The 19394-nt window shown below is 44.1% G+C and overlaps 1 protein-coding gene across 7 annotated transcripts in view; it reads right to left on the reverse strand.

Annotated features, from left to right (window-relative positions):
* Positions 1–1335: 1335 nt before the first annotated feature.
* Positions 1336–19394, reverse strand: part of LOC118677629 (amyloid beta precursor protein) — a 222347-nt gene continuing 204288 nt past the window's right edge. For all 7 annotated transcript variants that reach the window (XM_036352843.1, XM_036352842.1, XM_036352840.1 and 4 more), the window contains 3 exons: positions 15487–15587; positions 12002–12148; positions 1336–2590 (listed from right to left, as the gene is read on the reverse strand). In XM_036352843.1, the coding sequence (XP_036208736.1) occupies positions 2489–2590; positions 12002–12148; positions 15487–15587 (350 nt within the window). In that variant the 3' untranslated portion in view covers positions 1336–2488. The remainder of the gene's footprint in view (positions 2591–12001; positions 12149–15486; positions 15588–19394) is intronic.

Below are 19394 nucleotides of genomic sequence, written 5' to 3' on the forward strand. Positions count from 1 at the left end.
CCCAATTCCTATGTTGAGATTCTAATGCCCAATGTGATGGCAGTAGGGAGGGCATTGGGGGTGACTAGGTCATGGGGGTGGAATCCCCATGAATGGGATCAGTGACGCATAAAAGAAGCTCCAGAGAGGCCCTTCCCCCTCCTATACCATGGGGGCAAGGGGACGTCTGTGGCCTGGAAGGGCCTTACTGACCAGGCTGGCCCCCTGCCTCAAACGTCCAGTCTCCAGAACTGTGAACAATAAATGTACCATATTTTCCTGTGTATAAGACACCCCATGTATAAGATGCCCCCCACTTTTCCAACCCCAAATTAAAAAAACAATATTTTGAACATTTTGCTGGTTTTCCTCTTAAGGCTTTCTTTTTTGGGGGGGCACCTTAAGGAGTTGTTCTTCCTGTTTTCTCCATTGTCTGATCATATACTCAGTGGGAGGAGGTCCAAATTGTCTCCCTGCAGCTCTATTTCCATGCTCTTTTGCATAGCTGATTACATTCAGTTTGAATTTTGCAGAGTAAGACAATCGCTTACTGGTATTTATCTTCTTATTTTTTGACATCTTTATGGGCCCAGAAGGCTCTGGTCCCTCTTGCATCTGTGCACTCTCCGCCTCCACCTCCAATCAGCATCAGCTGATGTCAGAAATAATAAGGCTCATGATTGGAGGAAGCCTGTTTGACAAGGTGTGGGCAGCTACGCACCCACCAGTTCCCTCCTTGGCTGCCTTCCATGTATAAGATGCCTCTGGATTTTCATTCTAACGATTTTATTTTTTTAAAATATATTTTATTGGTTTTTTACAGAGAGGAAGGGAGAGGGATAGAGAGTTAGAAACATCGATGAGAGAGAAACATTGATCAGCTGCCTCCTGCACACTCCCCACTGGGTATATGCCCGCAACCAAGGTACACGCCCTTGACCGGAATTGAACCTGGGACTCTTGAGTCCGCAGGCTGACGCTCTATCCACTGAGCCAAACCGATTAGGGCCAGTCTAACGATTTTAGAAAAAAATAGACTTATACACGGACAAATATGGTATAAGTACATACACATTCATGAAATGGGATTTTGTTAGAGAAGCCTGAATGGACTAAGACACGGACAAACTTGAGGACCAAGATATTGGCAGCAAAATGCTTTGGGTCCAGTAAAATCTGCGTTATATGTATGAGGTATATTACTAGCACCAGGGATGCACACTGGCCCCAAATTTTCCATCTCAAACTTACAACTAAGACACAATAGGTGTGGATGCCCAATATTAGAGAACATTAGGCTTCTCACTCATCTTTAGGTGGTGGTTACCATGGAATCACTCACACCAGCACAATGGCACTCCTCCAAGAATGTATTTATTTACATGAAAACACCGTTTTGTACAAATTGAAGACAAATCTTAAAGAAGGGGTTGTCCAGGCATGCCATCCCCAGTCCCTGATTTTGCCCCTTCCCCTTTCCTCTTTTGGTATCACAGCTAGAATGTCCTAGACTGGTTAAAGGAAACAAACTAAATCTGCCTCTTTTCCCCCCACCTAAAATAACTCTCGATATTGAATGTCCACCGTCATCCTTCAAAGAAAACTCTTGCCCAGGGTTATTTTATTTAATTTATTTATGGAATACAGTGTAGAAAGCTATCATGGTCATAAGCAATGACTGTACAATCATCCTGCAGAAATTTTTTTTGGGGAGAATTCTTGTTAATGTGAGACCCGCAGAGCACTCCTGCTCCCCCCACCCCCACCCCCAAGAAAAGTGCTTACAAGGAACAGGGATTCTTTTCTTTATCAAAGATCCAAAGATACATGGACCAAGAAATTTTCAAATCTGAATGCCTAACGTGTGCACATAAAACAGGCACAAAGGAATCGACGGGTATCCTCGTAATTCCTATATCACAAATATAGCAGAAGCAGCAATCTGTACAGTAAAATGCAGTCATGGAAAAAAAAAAAAAGGTCTCAAAATCATCTGGAATACTTAAAAACGTGTAACTCCAAAATGCATAGTGATCAGGAAAAGAATACTTAGGCAAAGAGAAGCAGCTACACTCCCACGTCCACATGAAGCATCCCTCATCGATTTCTTAAAGCGTATTTCAAGTAGGACTTAATTGGGTCACAAACCACAAGAATAATATACAACTGGCTAAGGGGCTACGCGATAAATAACCAGGAGAGTATCTAATCATGCATTAGTCTGATACGGCTAAAGTCTTTACAGTACACAAAACCCATTAAGAATGTGGTGGAGAGACCAAAAGGTAAAGAGAGAGAGAGAGAGAAGACATTACTGATCTGTGGATTAATTCAAGTTCAGGCATCTACTTGTGTTACAGCACAGCTGTCAAAAAGGTGGTCATGAGTAAAGAATAAAAATAAAACGGGAGGGTGTGTTGCTTTCCACAAGAGTCTGTAAATGAACACCGATGGGTGGTGAAGCAATGGTGTTTGCTGTCCCACGTCAGAGGCTGCTGCGGCGGCTGGTCTAGTTCTGCATCTGCTCGAAGAACTTGTACGTTGGGTTTTCATAGCCGTTCTGCTGCATCTTGGAGAGGTGGCGCTCCTCGGGGGTCACGGCGGCGTCAACCTGGAAAGCGAGTGCGAGGAAAAGTGAGTGAAAAGAAGCATCAACCTTGAAAGCGTGCGCATGGAGAAGCCCAGATGGCCAAGGACACCCACTCTCTTCTTCTCTCTCTTCTGCACTTGGGCATCTGGAGCGGAACCCAGTGCCCACCAGTGACGCAGATGCTCCATCTAGCCACCAGGTGGCGCTTCAAACCTTGAAGTGTTCATTGGTTATTCCCTCAGCTCAACAGTAACGGGATACATCTAGTGTGGAAAATATGTTTTTTTTCCCTTCTCTGTTGGCTCAATAAAAGACAAGAAAACCACAGTGGAAGGCTGCTTTCCTTGAAAGTGTGGTGGTAAACTAGGAAAACATCCAAGAGTATCGTGAAGAAATTCAGCAAAGGATACGGGGAGACACTCAAATCTAGACTGTGTATTGCTCTCATGTTTAATTTTTTACCAAATTTAATATGTGGAAGAGAGGCCTGAGAATTAATGTTAACTGAAATAACAATGCATGTGCATCAAAGGGTTCTTGTTTGGCAGAGACAGGAAAAGTTGAACAAGAACATGCTGTTCTAGATTATAGATGATCTTTTTTTTTTTAAGTGAGCACTAAGATAGTGTATAAGTATGTCCGGCTAAAGGTTTAAAAATAGATCCTCTGTTGATATGGTGCTTTATCTCTAAGATTGGCCGGCAACTGTAAATGTGTTGTGTCTGTCCCCCGCGCCCCCCACTTTTCCCCAGGGTCACTGTCAGGACAGGGCTGGGGGGAAGCATGCCATGTACTCTGCACCCTGGACACGGTGTGTTCATCCCTATACTGGGGGAGTGCTGTTCAGGTGTCTAGTATATTGGCTGTACCTCTCACAGTGCCCAGAAGAGAGGAAGTACTGAACTCTTTGCTGAATGAATTGAAGCTTAGTTTTGTAATTCTTTTTACAATTTCTCTTCTGTGAAAGCATTGCAAGATGAACAAAAGCAACAAATTTAATCAGAACGAAGAAGCAGCATGTTTTCCAAAGAAAAGTCAGGATGTGGTGTGTAGAAGATTTTTTTTTTCTCAAAGGCACCTTTTTATTCTGCACTCGATGGAATTGGGGTCCCCACCTGATTCCCACGAGAAGACGGTAGTCCTGTTCCCCTCTGCGGAGCGTGGCAAAGTGACACCCAGCTCCTCTGCGGGGTCCCCGCCGCAGACACAGCCAGTCTGGCCTGGTTCCGACCCTACGCTGCTGTCCCATCGCCACCCAATGAAGCAAAAAGCCCAGGGCACTGGTGTTGGCGCTAAGACACCACGTCTAGGGATGGAGCTCGATAGGACACTGTATCTAGACCACACTGTCTGATGAATGCTTTAGCCTAAAGACTGGTGCAGCCACGATGGAAAACAGTGTGGAGGCTCCTCAAGAAACTAAAAATAGAACTACCGCATGATCCAGCAGCTCCACTTCCGGGTATTTATCTGGAGGAAATGAATTCACAAAGCAAAGAAGATATATGCACCCCCATGTACACAGCAGCATTTCAATATCAATAGCCAAGACATGAAAACAATGAAATGAATGAATAACAAAATGAGGCGCATGCATGGGGACACACACACACACACAATTATTCAACCATGAAAAAGAAGGAAATCCTGCCACTTTCAGCAGCATGGATGGCCTTTGAGGGCATTACGCTAATTGAAATAAGTCAGATTGAGAAAGACAAAAACCGGGTGATATTAATTATATGTGGAATCTAAAACAACCCCAAACTCAGACACAGAGCACAGTTTGGTGGTTGCCAGAGGCAGGAGGTTGGAAGTGGGTGAAATGGGTGAAGGATACAAATTTCCAGTTATAAAATAAGTCAGTCATGGGATGTAATGTCCAGCACGGTGACTGTAGCTAACAACGGAATTGGACATTTGAAAGTTGCTGAGAGAGTAGCAAGAAAAAAACCTGTAACTACCCGTATATGAGGCGATGGATGTTGACTGAACTTATTGTGGCACTCATTTCGCAATCTATACCTGTATCAAGTCATCATGTTATGTACTAAAACCATTATGTTCTATGTCCATTAGGCCTCAGTAAAACTGAGAAAAAGATGTGTCAATAATCTCTGTCTTCCCCATGGTCTCAGTGTGACCCTCAGAGGACACTGTGCGAACGGATTCTCAGTGTCCCTGTCCTTGTGGGACTCATCACAGATGTTCTCCCATCTGCGGCAGCGTGCTGTGCGAACTTGGGCATCTCTTTGCTCTGGGCCACCGCTGTCCTAACGTTTCAAAGAATTTTTTAAAAAAACACACACCACCTTGGTCTGCCCAGCGCTGCCACATCTCCACGTGTAGAGAAAAGCATCACGCTGCTTGACTGCTGAAATGTACAGCTGCACGTCCCCCAGGGGCCACGCCAGCCCTCGCACCGGCTGTCCACAGGCGTCCGCACGCATCAAGGGCAGAGAGCACCTGGCAGTGCAATAGTGTATGTGCCCTTCCGAGTGCAGGAACGCGTCAGAGCCCTGCCAGGAATGCCAGGCTGCGGGCCGCGTGCAGCCCAGGCATCTCACTCGCCTGCCTTCTCATGCTTCTCTTCTACTTGCTAATCCTCTACCCGGTGGCCAAGAGGCCTGACCTCAGAGGGCCCGGAAGCCACAGGAGAGAGGATTATCCTTACAGAATGGCACCCGAGGAGTGCGGGTTGTGGCTTTTTCACCCCCAAGCCCTTGAAAGTGAAAAGGGAAATGCTGAGTCCCCATGTGCACGGATAAACCTACCACTAACGGAGGAGCGTGGGGTGCGGGGGGGGGGGGGGGGGGAGGGGGGAGCCTTCCTCTCCAGCAGGGCTCAGCGACCTGTCACTCACGGCTGAGCAGCACTGTGCGGGCCCCCACGGAAGGCCAGGCCACTGCAGCCCTGAGCAGACAGGGCCTCTGCACCAGCACATTAGTATTAGGCCCCTTGCCTGGCTGGTGTGGCTCAGTGGTTGAGCATAGATTGACCTATGAACCAGGAGGTCAGGGTTCGATTCCTGATCAGGACACATGCCTGGGTTGCCGGCTCAGTCCCCAGTAGGGAGCATGCAGGTGGCAGCTGAACAATGATTCTCATTGATGTTTTTATCCCTTTCTCCCTCCCCCTTTCTCTCTCTGAAATAAAATATATATATATTTAGAAAACACTAGGTCCCTTAAAGCAGAGAAGGAGCGATAGAACAATGACATACATCAGGGACAGAAGCCCCATCTGCCCACGGGGCAGGGACAGCCATCACTAGCTGAGATGATACCACACACACACACACACACTCTGAACATTCCCTCTGGCTTTCTGGTTAGAGGGCAGCAGTAATATGTGCTGTCTCCGTGTGGCTCTGGATGGGGTGTGGGTCTTCCTGAGACCCCGGGGCCCTGACGGCACCGAAGCGTGGCTTCAGCTGGCGGCACCCCGTGGAGGGCTGAGCCCAAGCAGCCCATCCGCCTTGTCCTCACATGGCCTCGGGGAGACCTTCTGAGCACTCTCCCTTCTCCTTTCTTTCTGAACTTGACTTTTTGGAGCCACTTGTCCCTTCACTGCATCCACCCTCAGAGGCATCTGTAGCTCAGCCATCAGGCCTCGAGATAAATTCTACTTGGGACCCTCAGTTTCTAGCTCTCCCGTGTCTCCAGGGTAGCAGGGTAGGTATCTGAAGCCAGGGGACACCACTTTTAATTTTATTCTGGATAGCCCCCAGCAGGGGGAGTGCTGACGGGGGTCCCTTTAATGCAGAGCAGTGAGTTAGGCCAAAATCAGAATCCGGGTCCCTACAAATGGGAGGAGGATGACATAAACTAAAATGTACGGAATAACAACAGAGTGTAAGACCATCAAAGGAGCCAGTCAATTAAAGCAAAGGAAAGAGCAACCGAGTCTTGAAGCCTCCGTTTCTCTCTCCCAGTGACCTCCCGGAGCTGATTTCCTGTCCAACTGTGTACACGTTCCTTTTCTTAATTACAATCCCCCCTCTCGGGAAGCAGTTCGATCGTGTTTAATGCCTCCATGGAGCAGTTCTTCAGGCTCTGGAACCTGTGCTACGCACTTCACCATCATTTTTGATGTTTTCCTCGGACCTTCCAGTGTCTCTTCTGGCTGCTGGCTTCGAGAAGTGCGGACTCTGAGTCCACCCTCACTTTCCTTACATTTGCTTCCCATTTCACCTGACCACTCTGTCCAACTTCTCTACTAGTGGCTGTTAAGTACCCCATCCTGGGTCAACTTCTTGCCAGGAAAAAGGACCCCTAAGGACACAGTATTTTTCTAGCATTACCAGTTTGGTGGCACATTCATCAGAGAGAGTCATACACCACAACCCCACAAAAAGCTAAATAAGCTACTCTCTTCCTATTTAGATAATCCATGAGATGACTGGGGGTGTGAGGAGACGTCTGGTGTTCGTTATCAGATCAGTGAAAGGAAAATGTTTTCCACCCTGTAATCAAGAATTTATGCTCCCCTCCCCTAATTTTTAAAGAATTGAAATGTATTTGACATAGGACATTATATAAATCTAAGCTGTTCACGTTAACTTGGTACATGTACACGCTGCAATACGATAGCCATTGTGGCGATAATTAGTGCCTCTATCATCTTAGAGAATGATGTTTTCTTTTTAGTGGTTGGAATAATTAAATTCTACTCTTTGCAAATTGGATGATTACAGTATTGTCTATATTCACTATACTGTGCATTCGATCTCCAGGGCTTTTGTTACTACTCCTTACAAATCTGTACCCTCCAACAATATCTGTCCTAGCGGTTCATAGGTCGACGCTCAACCACTGAGCCACGCCAGCTGGTCTGTCCCTGACCCCCACTAAAGGCAAGGTCTCCATTAGGAGGAGGAATGGAAAAAGCTACGATATATATTTTCAAGTATCCACCGTCAATGGATATCTGTGTAAGTCCCACCCCTGGCTAGTAAACAGAACCAGGGGTCAGCGGGCTTTGCAGGACCAATTCAAGCAGGAGTCACAGTGGATAATTCAGCTGGAGCCAGGCTCTGCAGCCACCAAGGAAGGGCGTCCGATGGGGAAGCAGTGTAACGGAGGGCCATGGTGTCACTGCTTGAGGCACAAATAAAGCACACTCCTCTCCTTGGGAGACCGTGGTTAATGGCTCACAGAGTGACTCTCTGGCCTGATGGCTAAGCAAATCATTAAATCAATGTTTACTGCTTATCCGCTAACAACTGAAGCTAGCAACTGCTCATTTCCAGCTGGGAACAGCTCTATTAATAACAATACCAGGCTCGTTTTCATTTCCCATTTCCATCATCGTCTGTCGGAATCTTTCACTCTAAGAATGAGAGATGCCCTGGAAACCACAGCCTTCGTCATGGTTTCTTCGGGCACCGATAGCGTGAAGTACAATTGTACTGTCCCCACAGGCTCCAGCCAGTCCAACTGCAGCTACTCATCTACTCATTTTTGTTCTTAGTGAAGTAGGATCAGTCACTAATGAAGCAGGTTACTCAGAGCTGGACATGAACTTGTTTCCGGGTACTCGAGTGTGAGAGCCTGCTGAGACGGACGGGGAGCGTTCGTAGGAGAATCACTTCCCTTCAGGGTAGACTCAGTGGGCCAGGTGAGGCAGCCAAGGTGCCCAGGCTGGGCTGCAGCCCTTTGCCCAAGTTCTACCACCCCAGCCAGCCTATAACCTTCTTAAGCGCGGGGATGGTGGACACACCTTGGATGAAGCTGTGGTCCAACAGGGCTTAACACAGCTCAGCACGGAGCTTGACAAAGCGTTTCTTCAGAAACACAAAACGAGGTGGGATACTCACTCTAGAGAGGTTTCCAGTTGCTCTCAAGAAGCTAGCAAGATGAATATCAAAAGAAGAGCTGCATAACTGCCCTCCCTATAATTTTGTTCCTTGAAGGATGCCTCTTGGCTTAAAAATTATTTCCTTTTTTTTTTTTTTAGAATCTTTGTTCAAGTGTCAACTTCTCTGATATTTCAAATCCAAGGAGACGTTCCTTGGGAACCAAAAGAAACATTTCACTTAGGCAGCTATCAAGTAGACTTAAGAAATACTTAAGATGATTCTTCTATGTCTGACTCAGTCAGGAAAATTTAACACTCAGGTTCCCAGCCTCCTATCTGGAAAGCCTGTTTCCCTGGGTCTGGGGTAGGGCCAGGGGTGTGTTCTTTCAAATAAGTCCCTGGTCAGTCCCTGGCACAACCATGGCAGACAGCCTCTGCGCCAGCCACCTCCTCTGCCCAGCATCCTTAAGTCTGATAAGGGCTGAACTGTACCCCCCAAACCCATACATTAAAGTCCTAACTCCCAGTACCTCACAATCTGATTATATTAGGGACAGGGTCTTTAAAGAGGTAGTTAAGGTTAAATGAGATCATTAGGGTAAAACCTAGTCCAGTAATACTGGTATCCTTACGAGAAGAGGAGGTCAGGACGCAGACACACACAGAGGGAAGAGGTGAAGTGCCGGGAGCCGGTCCATCCTTGCTGTTTCAAGGGACCTGGCATATATGGCATACTGTTCTTAATATGTTTGCTCACCTTCTTGGCACTATGTGTTTTAACCAAGGTCTCTGAGAAAGGTTGTTTCCCCAGGTAGGGATTTTCCCCTGAAGTTAGGGAGGGAATAAAACCTCTTAACTAAGTGCCAGGTGGGTAATTAATCACTTTAACTACGAACAATCATGCTTAAGCTACATAATCTTTACTCCCTAGAATGGAGATAAGAAACGCCCTAACCTTTGAAATAGAGATTGATAGGATTGGAATCAACTGGTATAAATACAGATGTAAGAAGACAGAACACACAGAACTAGAGACAGAAGAACTTCGCTGGAGAGAACATGGCAAAAGATCCTGGACAGAACCTGGCAACAGAGCTTGGCAAGAGAACCTGACTAGAACCTGGCTGAAGAACCTAGTGAGGGAACATGGCTACAGAACCTGGCTGGAGAGCCTGGAGAACCTGCCTGGAGAACCTAGCAAGAGAACATGGACACAGAACTTCGCTGGAGATCCTAGACAGAACTTGGCTGGAGACCCTGACAAGAGAACCCAGCTATGATGATCACCTGAACTCTGCCTCTGTGTCATTCCTTCTTCGCCGACTCCATCCACACCTTTGGGGACCCCTGGACCCGCTGGGGCCAGACCCCAGCAGTGAAGGTGGAGACCAGCTGTTTACGAGACTTTGATCTGAGATGTCCAGCCTCCAGCTCGTGAGAAAGTAAATTTTTGCTGTTGGAGCCCTCAGTCTGTGGCTTCGCTATGGCAGCCCGAGCAAACCAATAGAGCAGGTCCCCAAACCATGTCATCTTCTTATAAAGTGGGTGAGATGCCATAGAAACTTGACTTTCGTTTATATCAATTAGCCTATTGGTAAAATTGGTTTTGTTGTATGTCGTTTACACTATCGATGCATTAAGAGAGGACTTACTGTATGTGGCCTCTGGCATCAAAGACAGAAGCTGCCTCTTGGATCGATTTATTAGGCCAAGGCAATTAAAACACAATTACATTAGGTCAATTTAAAAAGGCTTTTGAATTATTCAAGTATGAACAAACTTTTATTTGCCCAGACCAGGAATTAAAATGATAAGCAAAACTGTTCTGAGTACAAAGTGAGATAAACCAATGCTAGTAATAATGTATCTTATACTGTTTCATAGGACACAAGCTCAGAAATCCTAAGAAAAGAGCAATACCCAAATTTGATGATACCGTCACTGCTGATTTTAGGTGCTCTCCCTCTAGTTTGCCAATCATTCAATTCTTTTACATTTTGCTACCCACTCCCTGGATGCATTCATTCATTCATCTATCTGCTCTTTAGCACATCCGTACCCGTATGCACAGAGGAAATAAGACTCAAAACCAATTTTCATCAGTAGCTACTATAAATGAGTAGCCTGGAGATGTTAGGGGCTGAACACAGTGAGCTGTCTGGCTTTGCCACAAATTTAATATATTTAAACTGCTCCTGCTCTCCCATAATCAAGAATGGTTCGGAGCATGTTTCCTTGGGTTTGGTGAGAAATTTAACGCACTGGGATATATCTGGACATTTCTCTGAAGGAAAAGCCATGGAGAGGAGGTGGGAAAATGCATACTTTGACCTTGGCCCTACTTAGCTTGACATTGAGCAAACACTTCTGTCTGGGTCTCTTTTCTCATCTACAAAATGAGAAGCTCAGTTTGATTCATCACTGAGATCTCTTTCGGCTCTAAAAATCTGACACTTCTCAAGATGGATTAATTCGCTGTCTCGAATTGTTTTCTAAGAAATTATATGCACCATGAGTGTCCTCCCGTCCCCCCACCCCCACCCCGAACCGTATTTGAAAAGCATAAAAAGAACTTATTCGTAAATTTTATTTCTCAATACTTTGTGTCATGGGTTTCAGAAGTCATACTTGAATCTTGCAGCTTACTCTAGTTTGTTGGTGTAACCCACTACCTCCTGTGCTGTGCACAGCATGTCAGTCACAGACTGGGCTGTGGGGAGAAACAGTCTAAAGGACATGACTGTGCAGTGACCGTGACTGTCACTGGTGGGTCTTCTCTCCTGTACATCTGCACTAAATGGCTCAAAACTAGGCTATTTCAGGTGACAGGGCAGGGTTGCAGGCTGAACATCTTGAATAACCATGTATGTTCTGCTCAGCTGTCTGGTATGACATGATTTAAAAAATGTACATATATTTTTATTGATTTCAGAGAGGAAGGGAGAGGGAGAGAGAGATAGAAACATCAATGAGAGAGAATCATTGATTGGCTGCCTCCTGCACGCCCCACACTGGGGATCGAGCCTGCAACTTGGGCATGTGCCCTGACCGGGAATCGAACCATGACCTCCTGGTTCACAGGTTGACACTCAACCACTGAGCCATGCCAGCTGGGCATTACATAATTTTTTTGCAAAACTTTAAAGGTAAACTTTAAAAAACTTTACTGAAAATTATTAATTACTATTACCTGGTTTTAGTTAGAGGTCAGACTATTTAAGAAACAAACAAAAAAGTCTGGGAATAAATGTGTTTAGATTTGGGGGGGGGGAGGGAGAAGCAGCCTTGCACTTCCTTTATTCAACTTTAAGTTCTGCCACTTTTTTCCTTTCTTTTAATGTTGGAGGAGATCACAACTTTTTGAGACAGGCGTTATGATTAATAGTTTGCTATTTCAATACGAATGATGAGAAGGTGATGGAGCAGCACACACCCTCAATGCCTCAATAGTTCTTATTTCGGAATGAATAAAAACCAAGGCAAGAAAAGAGCTGTGACTTGAGAGCTGTAGGCAGGGATATAGATTTTTTTTCAAAGAGAAATACTTGGACGATCCTTAGTCTAATGCCAAGCGAAAACATCCCCTTGCAGTCTGTAATTCCCACTTGCAAACACACAGCCCCGTTTACTTACCTCCACCACACCATGATGGATGGATGTGTACTGTTTCTTCTTCAGCATCACCAAGGTGATGACAATCACTGTTGCTATGACAACACCGCCCACCATGAGTCCAATGATTGCTCCTTTGTTGGAACCCACATCTTCTGCAAAGAACACCTTGAAAAACAAATCAAGAAAAGGGGTTGTAACCGCACAAGACATTTTGATGAGGTATATGGACGGTTTTAGAATATTCACTAGCTAGCTCATGCTGTAAGTTTGAATGGCTGGTCCCACCATTTTTTGGTGTGTGCTTGAAACAAAATCACACATTCTGCTTACTAAGAATGACATTTATAGTCTACAGAACGATGGACAATGGGTGGCTTCCCAGGTCTAGCAAGTCTACTTTCACCCCACCTGTCCCCAGAGAAGCATAAAACAAGCCAAGGGACCCTGAAACCCTTTGGCAGGTGGAACTTTCACTGAGAGGTGAGACAGCAGCTTGGCTCTATCAAAAGCCGAATAGTTATGAGTCATGATTATAAAAGGAGGTCAGCATTTTCCTAGTCACAGCAGGTTTAAACGGGGAGACCTGATGCATGACAACTACGCCTTAGGTGCTTTTCAAACCCGCAGATGCCCTAATTTCTCGAGCACAGCGATTTCCAACTGGTGTGCCAGGGCACACTGTGGGTCCCCAAATTTTAAAACACACAGTACCTGATTAGTCAGGGGCACTGACCTCTCCCCCTTAGATTGTCAAGTAAAAAAATGACAACAGCCAATACAACAATAACTGTCCAGTGTGAAGGGTCAGATGATACCTGGTTTTTTTTTGGTCAGATCGGCAAAAAATATAACATATATTTTGGTGTGCCGCATCATTTTCATCGTTTATGTGCGCCATGAGATGAAAAAGGTTGAAAATCACCACTTTAGAGGAACATCAATATACAGGAATAAGCATTCCCACACAAAGGAGTTAAACAGAAGAAAAAGGACATACTGTTACCCACTTTTAGCTTCGACAATTCAGCAGGACACTAATTAACCTTGTTTTAAAAGACAGTTATTTCAAAGGGAAGTAATATGCAAGAATTTTAATAGTCACAATAACTCATGCTTTCTTACTACGCTGTCTCCAGGAGCCCAACTAAAATCGTTGCTGTTTATTTGGATTAAATATAGAAAGAATTTGGAGGTCATTGTGAAGAAGAAATTTATTCAGTATGATAAACTTACTGTACTACACTCCTTCCTACTGTTTATAAAGCAGGCCATTCTTTCTCAAATTTAACTACTTGAATGGAATTTTAAGAACAAACTGCAACTTGTATCATCTTGTTGCATGATGATCTCATGCCAGGTCATTAGCCTAACGACTACTAAACATATTTCACATTTGTTATAAAGTTTAATGAAAATAGTCCCCTACATATTGTTTTCATTGCATCTCAAGGGCAGTAAAATGACCGATTTTCGTAATGAAAACCAGCAGTCTAGCAATCTAAAGAGGCAAGATAATATACAGCCAATTTCTATGAGTTTTACTCATGGTCTATTTGCAACAAAATTAGCAGCTGCTCATAAATATTCCACCTTCCTCAAGAATTTGCTTGCTCAACATTATTGATAAAAAGCAAATCATTAATTAGCTAGTGATGCAAGTATGAAGCCATCAGGAATAAAGGCATGTCTGGACATCTTCCTGCGTCTTTAAGAAAATACTGTAATTTTGTAATATTCATCGCACTAATTACAGTGCATTATCTTATCAAGGAGCTCAGTAGAGGGAGCTGATTCTCCTAATTGCCACCGCTGCCATTCGTCTCTGTCATGTTATAGGAGCCAGAGTTGGTGTAATTGCAGAGACCGACTTTTATGACACGGGCACCAGAAAAGGCAAATCCGCACATTAATCTCCAGCTCTGAGCCCCACCGGCTCCAACTCTTCAGAAGCTCCCCCAGTTTTTCTTTTAACCTCTTTAGCGTCAGCCAGATGAAGAATGCCCCCGATTCTAGAATAACTATACGGATTAACTTGCCAATGAAAACCACGCTCCAAAAAGCTAAATGTCCTTTTACCACACCCCCCCACCCCGTCCCCAAATTATGGGAGTTAAAATGCAAATCTGAATCTCAAGTCAGTTTCTGATGTGTTCCAATAATTTAGAGTGAAAAGTTGAGGCATAAACAATACATTAAAGGCATTTCTTTGGGAGTTTAATAGTTGAATTTATAAATTTTATTTGTGAATACTGGAAAGAGATTTCCACTTGGGGAAAAAAAACACCAAAAAAATTAAAAAAAATTAAAAAACCACACACATCAACTAAAACAAAAATAAGTGCCTGAGATGAGAACTTCTAATATTATTATCATTATGATAATTTTATTATCATTTCTTGTTCACCACTGAATGTGTAATGAAATTGTCTCCTTTATTAATTTAACCCCCCTACTATGCTTACTGATAAGATGAAAGGAAAGCTAGCATAATGCAGGATTTATCTGAAGCTTTTTGTAAGGGATTCTACATGACTAGAGCTGCCTGCCAAGGAAATGGCTGCTTTTTGATTTACTCTAATTCCAATATTTGGGGGGGAGGGGGTGTGATTTTAGTCTGAAAAGGAGGCTGCCGTTTTCCCTTTTCCAGTCTGTAACCTGCAGCACTCCTGGGAACAGTCTGCAGTTGGCTCACCTCCAAAGAGACACCAAGATCCGACCCCAAATCCTACCCCTGCAGGAGAACTTAGAACAGCAGTTCTCAACCTGTGGGCCGCGACCCCTTCACAGGGGTCGCCTAAGACCATCGGAAAAACACATATATAATTATATAATTACATATTGTTTTTGTGATTAATCACTATGCTTTCATTATGTTCAATTTTGTAACAATGCAACTACATCCTGCATATCAGATATTTACATGACGATTCATAACAGTAGCTACATTACAGTGATGAAGTAGCAACGAAAATAATTTTATGGTTGGGGGTCACCACAACATGAGGAACTGTATGAAAGGGTCGCGGCATTAGGAAGGTTGAGAACCACTGACTTGGAACGAGGGAGTTGGAAGCAACGAAGAAGCAAAATAGAGACAGTCGAACAAACAGGCACTTAGGTGAGCGAACAGCCAGAATAAAGTGTTGCTGATGCCACGCAGTGTTTGCACGTGTTTGAGATTTTGATGCTTCAAATCAAACTATTATAAACCTATTTTCTTAAAAACAACAACAAACCCACCAGAATGCGAGTTGATTAGAATGGCTGCTATAGTAGACATGAATTCTACCTTAAGCCCGGCATGCGCTTAGCTGCCTTCAGACACAAAGAAAGAACTACCGCATAAAGAATCTCTCTCTCTTTTCTTCACATTATTTGTGACGATCCTAGAAGCAGGAGTTTTACTGGTGTTTTTAATCTTTTTCTTAACTGGATCGATGAACAAGGGCTGATATGTCATTTGGCGAGACAGAGGGGAGGAAGAGGCCAATTATTCTACGCACCAGTTTTTGATGATGAACTTCGTATCCCGAGTCGTGGCGGAACTCCGCGTCCATCTTCACCTCAGAGATCTCTTCCGTCTTGATATTGGTCAGCCCCGAACCTGCATGGCACCATAAGCGTCACACCCTAATTAAAGCACGCAGACAGCCCATTCATTTTCTCTATGAACAGTAACACTACAACACGGAGGCCACCGGAAACCCTTTCTAGGCCTGAAGTTGGATGAAATGAATGACTTTTTTTCAAGAAAAATGGCACCCTATATATACATCCTTAACCACCACCTATTTTAAACAAAACATTTTTTTTAAATATTAAAGAAATCTGAAGCTAAAGCTTTTACTACTTTTAAGCAGATATTATATATATTTTTTTAAATGGGGAAAAACAGAGCTAAACGCTAGCTGGGGGGTTGCAAGGTTTGTTCCTAGAATACGCTGGCTTGTTTTAGGGGCTTATCGGTTGGCGTATTGCACGTCTTTTTTACATGTGCCCACAGTCCTTCAGAAAAAAATAATAAAAGCCTTTAAAAATGAACATTCATTACCTGGTAGAACAAAACTGCTACTTTGAGGCTTTGTTCCGTTACCAATAAATTATGTCCCTGTATCTATGCAGTGAGGCCTTGTAGAAATCTTATCATTTATTTAGTTAAGTGATTTAGTTAGCGATACCGAGTGTAATTGGCTCACGGGCTGAATAAAGAGCTGCCGTACATAATCTTTGAAAATGCTCCTTTGCAACTGACTTCCTCCTCTACAAATTGCTATGACTCTTCCACCGATGATCACAATGTATTTCACTTTTCAAATAATAATAATTTGAAGTCAAAATGCAAAGTCATTTTTTAAAACAAATAGAGGCAAGTACAAAGCATGAGATTCTACACTGTTGTATTTCAATATCCAAAGTCAGGATTTTAGGATGAGAAGGGCTTTTAAAATCATGTCCTCTCGGGTGTTCCCAGCCCAGGGCTAACTCCTAGCTCCTGCCTGAACAGAGGGCGAAGATAGCCGTTTGCTTCTGTTTTCAGACAGAATGGCCTTTCTTACATTACCCCCAAATCTGTTTGTTGTAAGTTCTTTGTTCAGCACATGACAAGCCCAACCCTGCCTTCTGCATTACAGCCTTGAACAGATCAGATGCCCACGGAGAGCCAACGGGTCCTGCTGATTCTCCTCTTACTTGGGCTACACACTCCCGGTTCCTTCAGCTCCCCTGGGACTTAGGCTCTTGCTCCGAGTTTAGTCCCTCTTACCACCTTGTCTAAAAGGCCTGTGAAACTCGTCACACCCCTCGCTGGAACAGAAAAGCAGTGTCCCAGCATCTGACGCTCTGGCCTAGCAGCACAGCCGAGGAAGGTACAGAGGATAACTAACTGGACCAGAGGTCTGGAACCCACGCGGGTTATGACCAATCACCACCCATTTCTTGTCCAGTTGCTCAGTTTCCATTTAACAGGCTGTCCGAACAGACTCAAGATCGATCTCAATCTACAGCCGGGTTGTAGATGGTAACGCTCCTGTCTTTCCCTTCTGCTTGTAGGAACTACACTTTCTTATTCCTACCTTCCCAGGTCTTCTCCTGCTCCCCAGACTCCACAAGGATCATGGAGAACAGCTCTGTGAATTCACGTTCAGGTTCTCTTAGCCTGCAATTTGTCTGGGTCATAATGATTTGAACTTGGGTGGAGATGGGCGACAGTGTTAAAATAGATAAAAAAATCTGGCGGCACTCCTCTCTTTGACTTGCTTCTAATGAATAAAATTGGCGACAGTGATGGGGGGCGACTTCTGAGGCTAGGTCGTAAAAGACATTGCAGCTTCCTTTTTATTCTTTCTCTTGGTCTGGGGAAAGCCAGCCACCATGTTGTGAGGACATGCAAGCAGCCCTATAAAAAGGTTCACCTGGTGGGGTACTGTGGTCTCCTGTTCATAGTCATGTGGGGGAGCCATCCTGGAAATAGACCCACCAGTCCCAGTCACGCGTCAGTTCTCAGATGACTGCAGCGCTGGCCGACGTCACCCATGGAGCCCCATGAGAGACCCTGAGCCAGAGCACCAGCTGAACCCTCCTTAATATCCTGAGTATCACAGGAATTGTAAGAAACTCAATGCTTGTTGTTTTAAGTGGCTAAGTCATGGGGCTATTTGTTACACAGCAGTAGATACCTAATACAAGGGACTAGTGGCTCTTTATTCTTATTTATTTTCTTGCTTTAAAAATATTAGCACTTTCTCCTAAGTTTCACTTCATTTGGCCTTAATATTTCTGATACTAAGTGTGACACAAACACTTTTATTCTTACTGGTTGTATATTTTTATTTTTCCACAGGCACTTTTAAATCTGAGATCTTTGTAGAACCCCAGTGATTTCTTTACACCTCATCCTTTTTTTTTTTTCTGTTATGAGGGTATAGCAATGAAATAGTTAACACTCTTCTTCTGAGATTTTTAGAAAAGTCTTTTGAATGGTTTTTTTCTTTTAGATCTGTGAGACCAAATAAATCATGTCAAAAAATAAGGAAAAAAAATGTTCTCCTCACTCAAAAATTTAAAAGCCCACATTATTTCTCAAAGGATACCAAGAATATTTTTGATCATAAAAAAAAAAAATTCAATTTCATGTATCAAGTCAGAACAACAGATAATTATAGCTCAATAGTTTAAGAGAGTTTCAGCCCAAAGAGCTCTTGCTAGTTCATTTTTGCACAGCATTTATAATATAATCAGTGAAAAGACTTTCTGTACATTAAGCAAATCTCACTAAGAGGGGAGAAAAGTTAATAAGCCTGCACGTAGGAAATATCAATGACAATATGTTGACACCACGTGTAATAAAACATGATGGGCAGAGTTCAATAAATCGCAGGGAGCTCTGTTTACAGGCTCACCAGATGCAGCGTCTGGGTTGTGCTGATTGCATTTTATGCCCTGGTGTGCCTCCAGTTTTCTAAGTCCTGGCCAGTGAGGAGAGTCTGTGTGCACTTGAGGGAAAAGAGAGGCACAGCCCTCATGACGCCTCTCACGTGGTGTGGGGTCAAGGACCCGTTTCCTTTTATTAGGACCGGAGAAGGGTGGTAATAAATTACAGTGGAAAGGCTCTCTTTCCGCCCCGTGAAGAGGCTGCTAATGTATTTTTCTTCTTTATTCTGGTCAAATGGTGTAATTTGTCCTCCGGAGTCTATTTTTTTGCTGGAAATAAGCCACAGGGAGTAGCTGTAATGGCCACTAGGCTCAAAAATCACCACTGTGCTCACTACCTGACTCTACATTCCAGTCACAGTGCCCTCGTGGCTCAGCTGTGAAAGTCAAGGAGAAGTCATTTTCCTCAGCGGTGATTCTACAAAATCCCTTTACTACTTGTTTCAGAGTGATAACAGTGACTATTCAAACACAATGGCATGATATGACAATCCCGGGTGAGGATTTCTAAGTTTGGAAAAATCTAAAGATATAATTTGGCGCCTTAGAATCAGGCACGTAGTCTTATCAAGTGTGGTGATGGAAGAACCAAAACTAATGCTACAAAACATGGGGAGAAATTGGTCCAAACGCTCAACAGATTCACTACAAGTATAAAAATATAGCACACCTATGTCATTATGCATAGCCAGCCAATACCACTATTCATAAGCATGCCTTCACTAGCATCTTCCTCACTTTTCTGGGCATCCTTTCCAAGCCATGACCTTCTTCTACTGGGGGAACCCAAGCCTTATGTTGTATAAGAAAGGCAGCTTGGCCTAGGCTGTGTCCTCCTCTGCATAGAATTACTCCCCTCTTCTTTGCCAATGGACATGCCTCAGATTGTTCAAACCCTTCTCAGAGCTCATCTCCAGCATTGCCTGGTGAGCACACCCTTTGGTAGTGCCCCATCTGCTCACATCACCGACATCCTGGCTCA

This window comes from Myotis myotis, unplaced genomic scaffold, assembly GCF_014108235.1.
Source record: "Myotis myotis isolate mMyoMyo1 unplaced genomic scaffold, mMyoMyo1.p scaffold_m19_p_2, whole genome shotgun sequence".
NCBI classification, from domain to species: Eukaryota; Metazoa; Chordata; class Mammalia; order Chiroptera; family Vespertilionidae; genus Myotis; species Myotis myotis.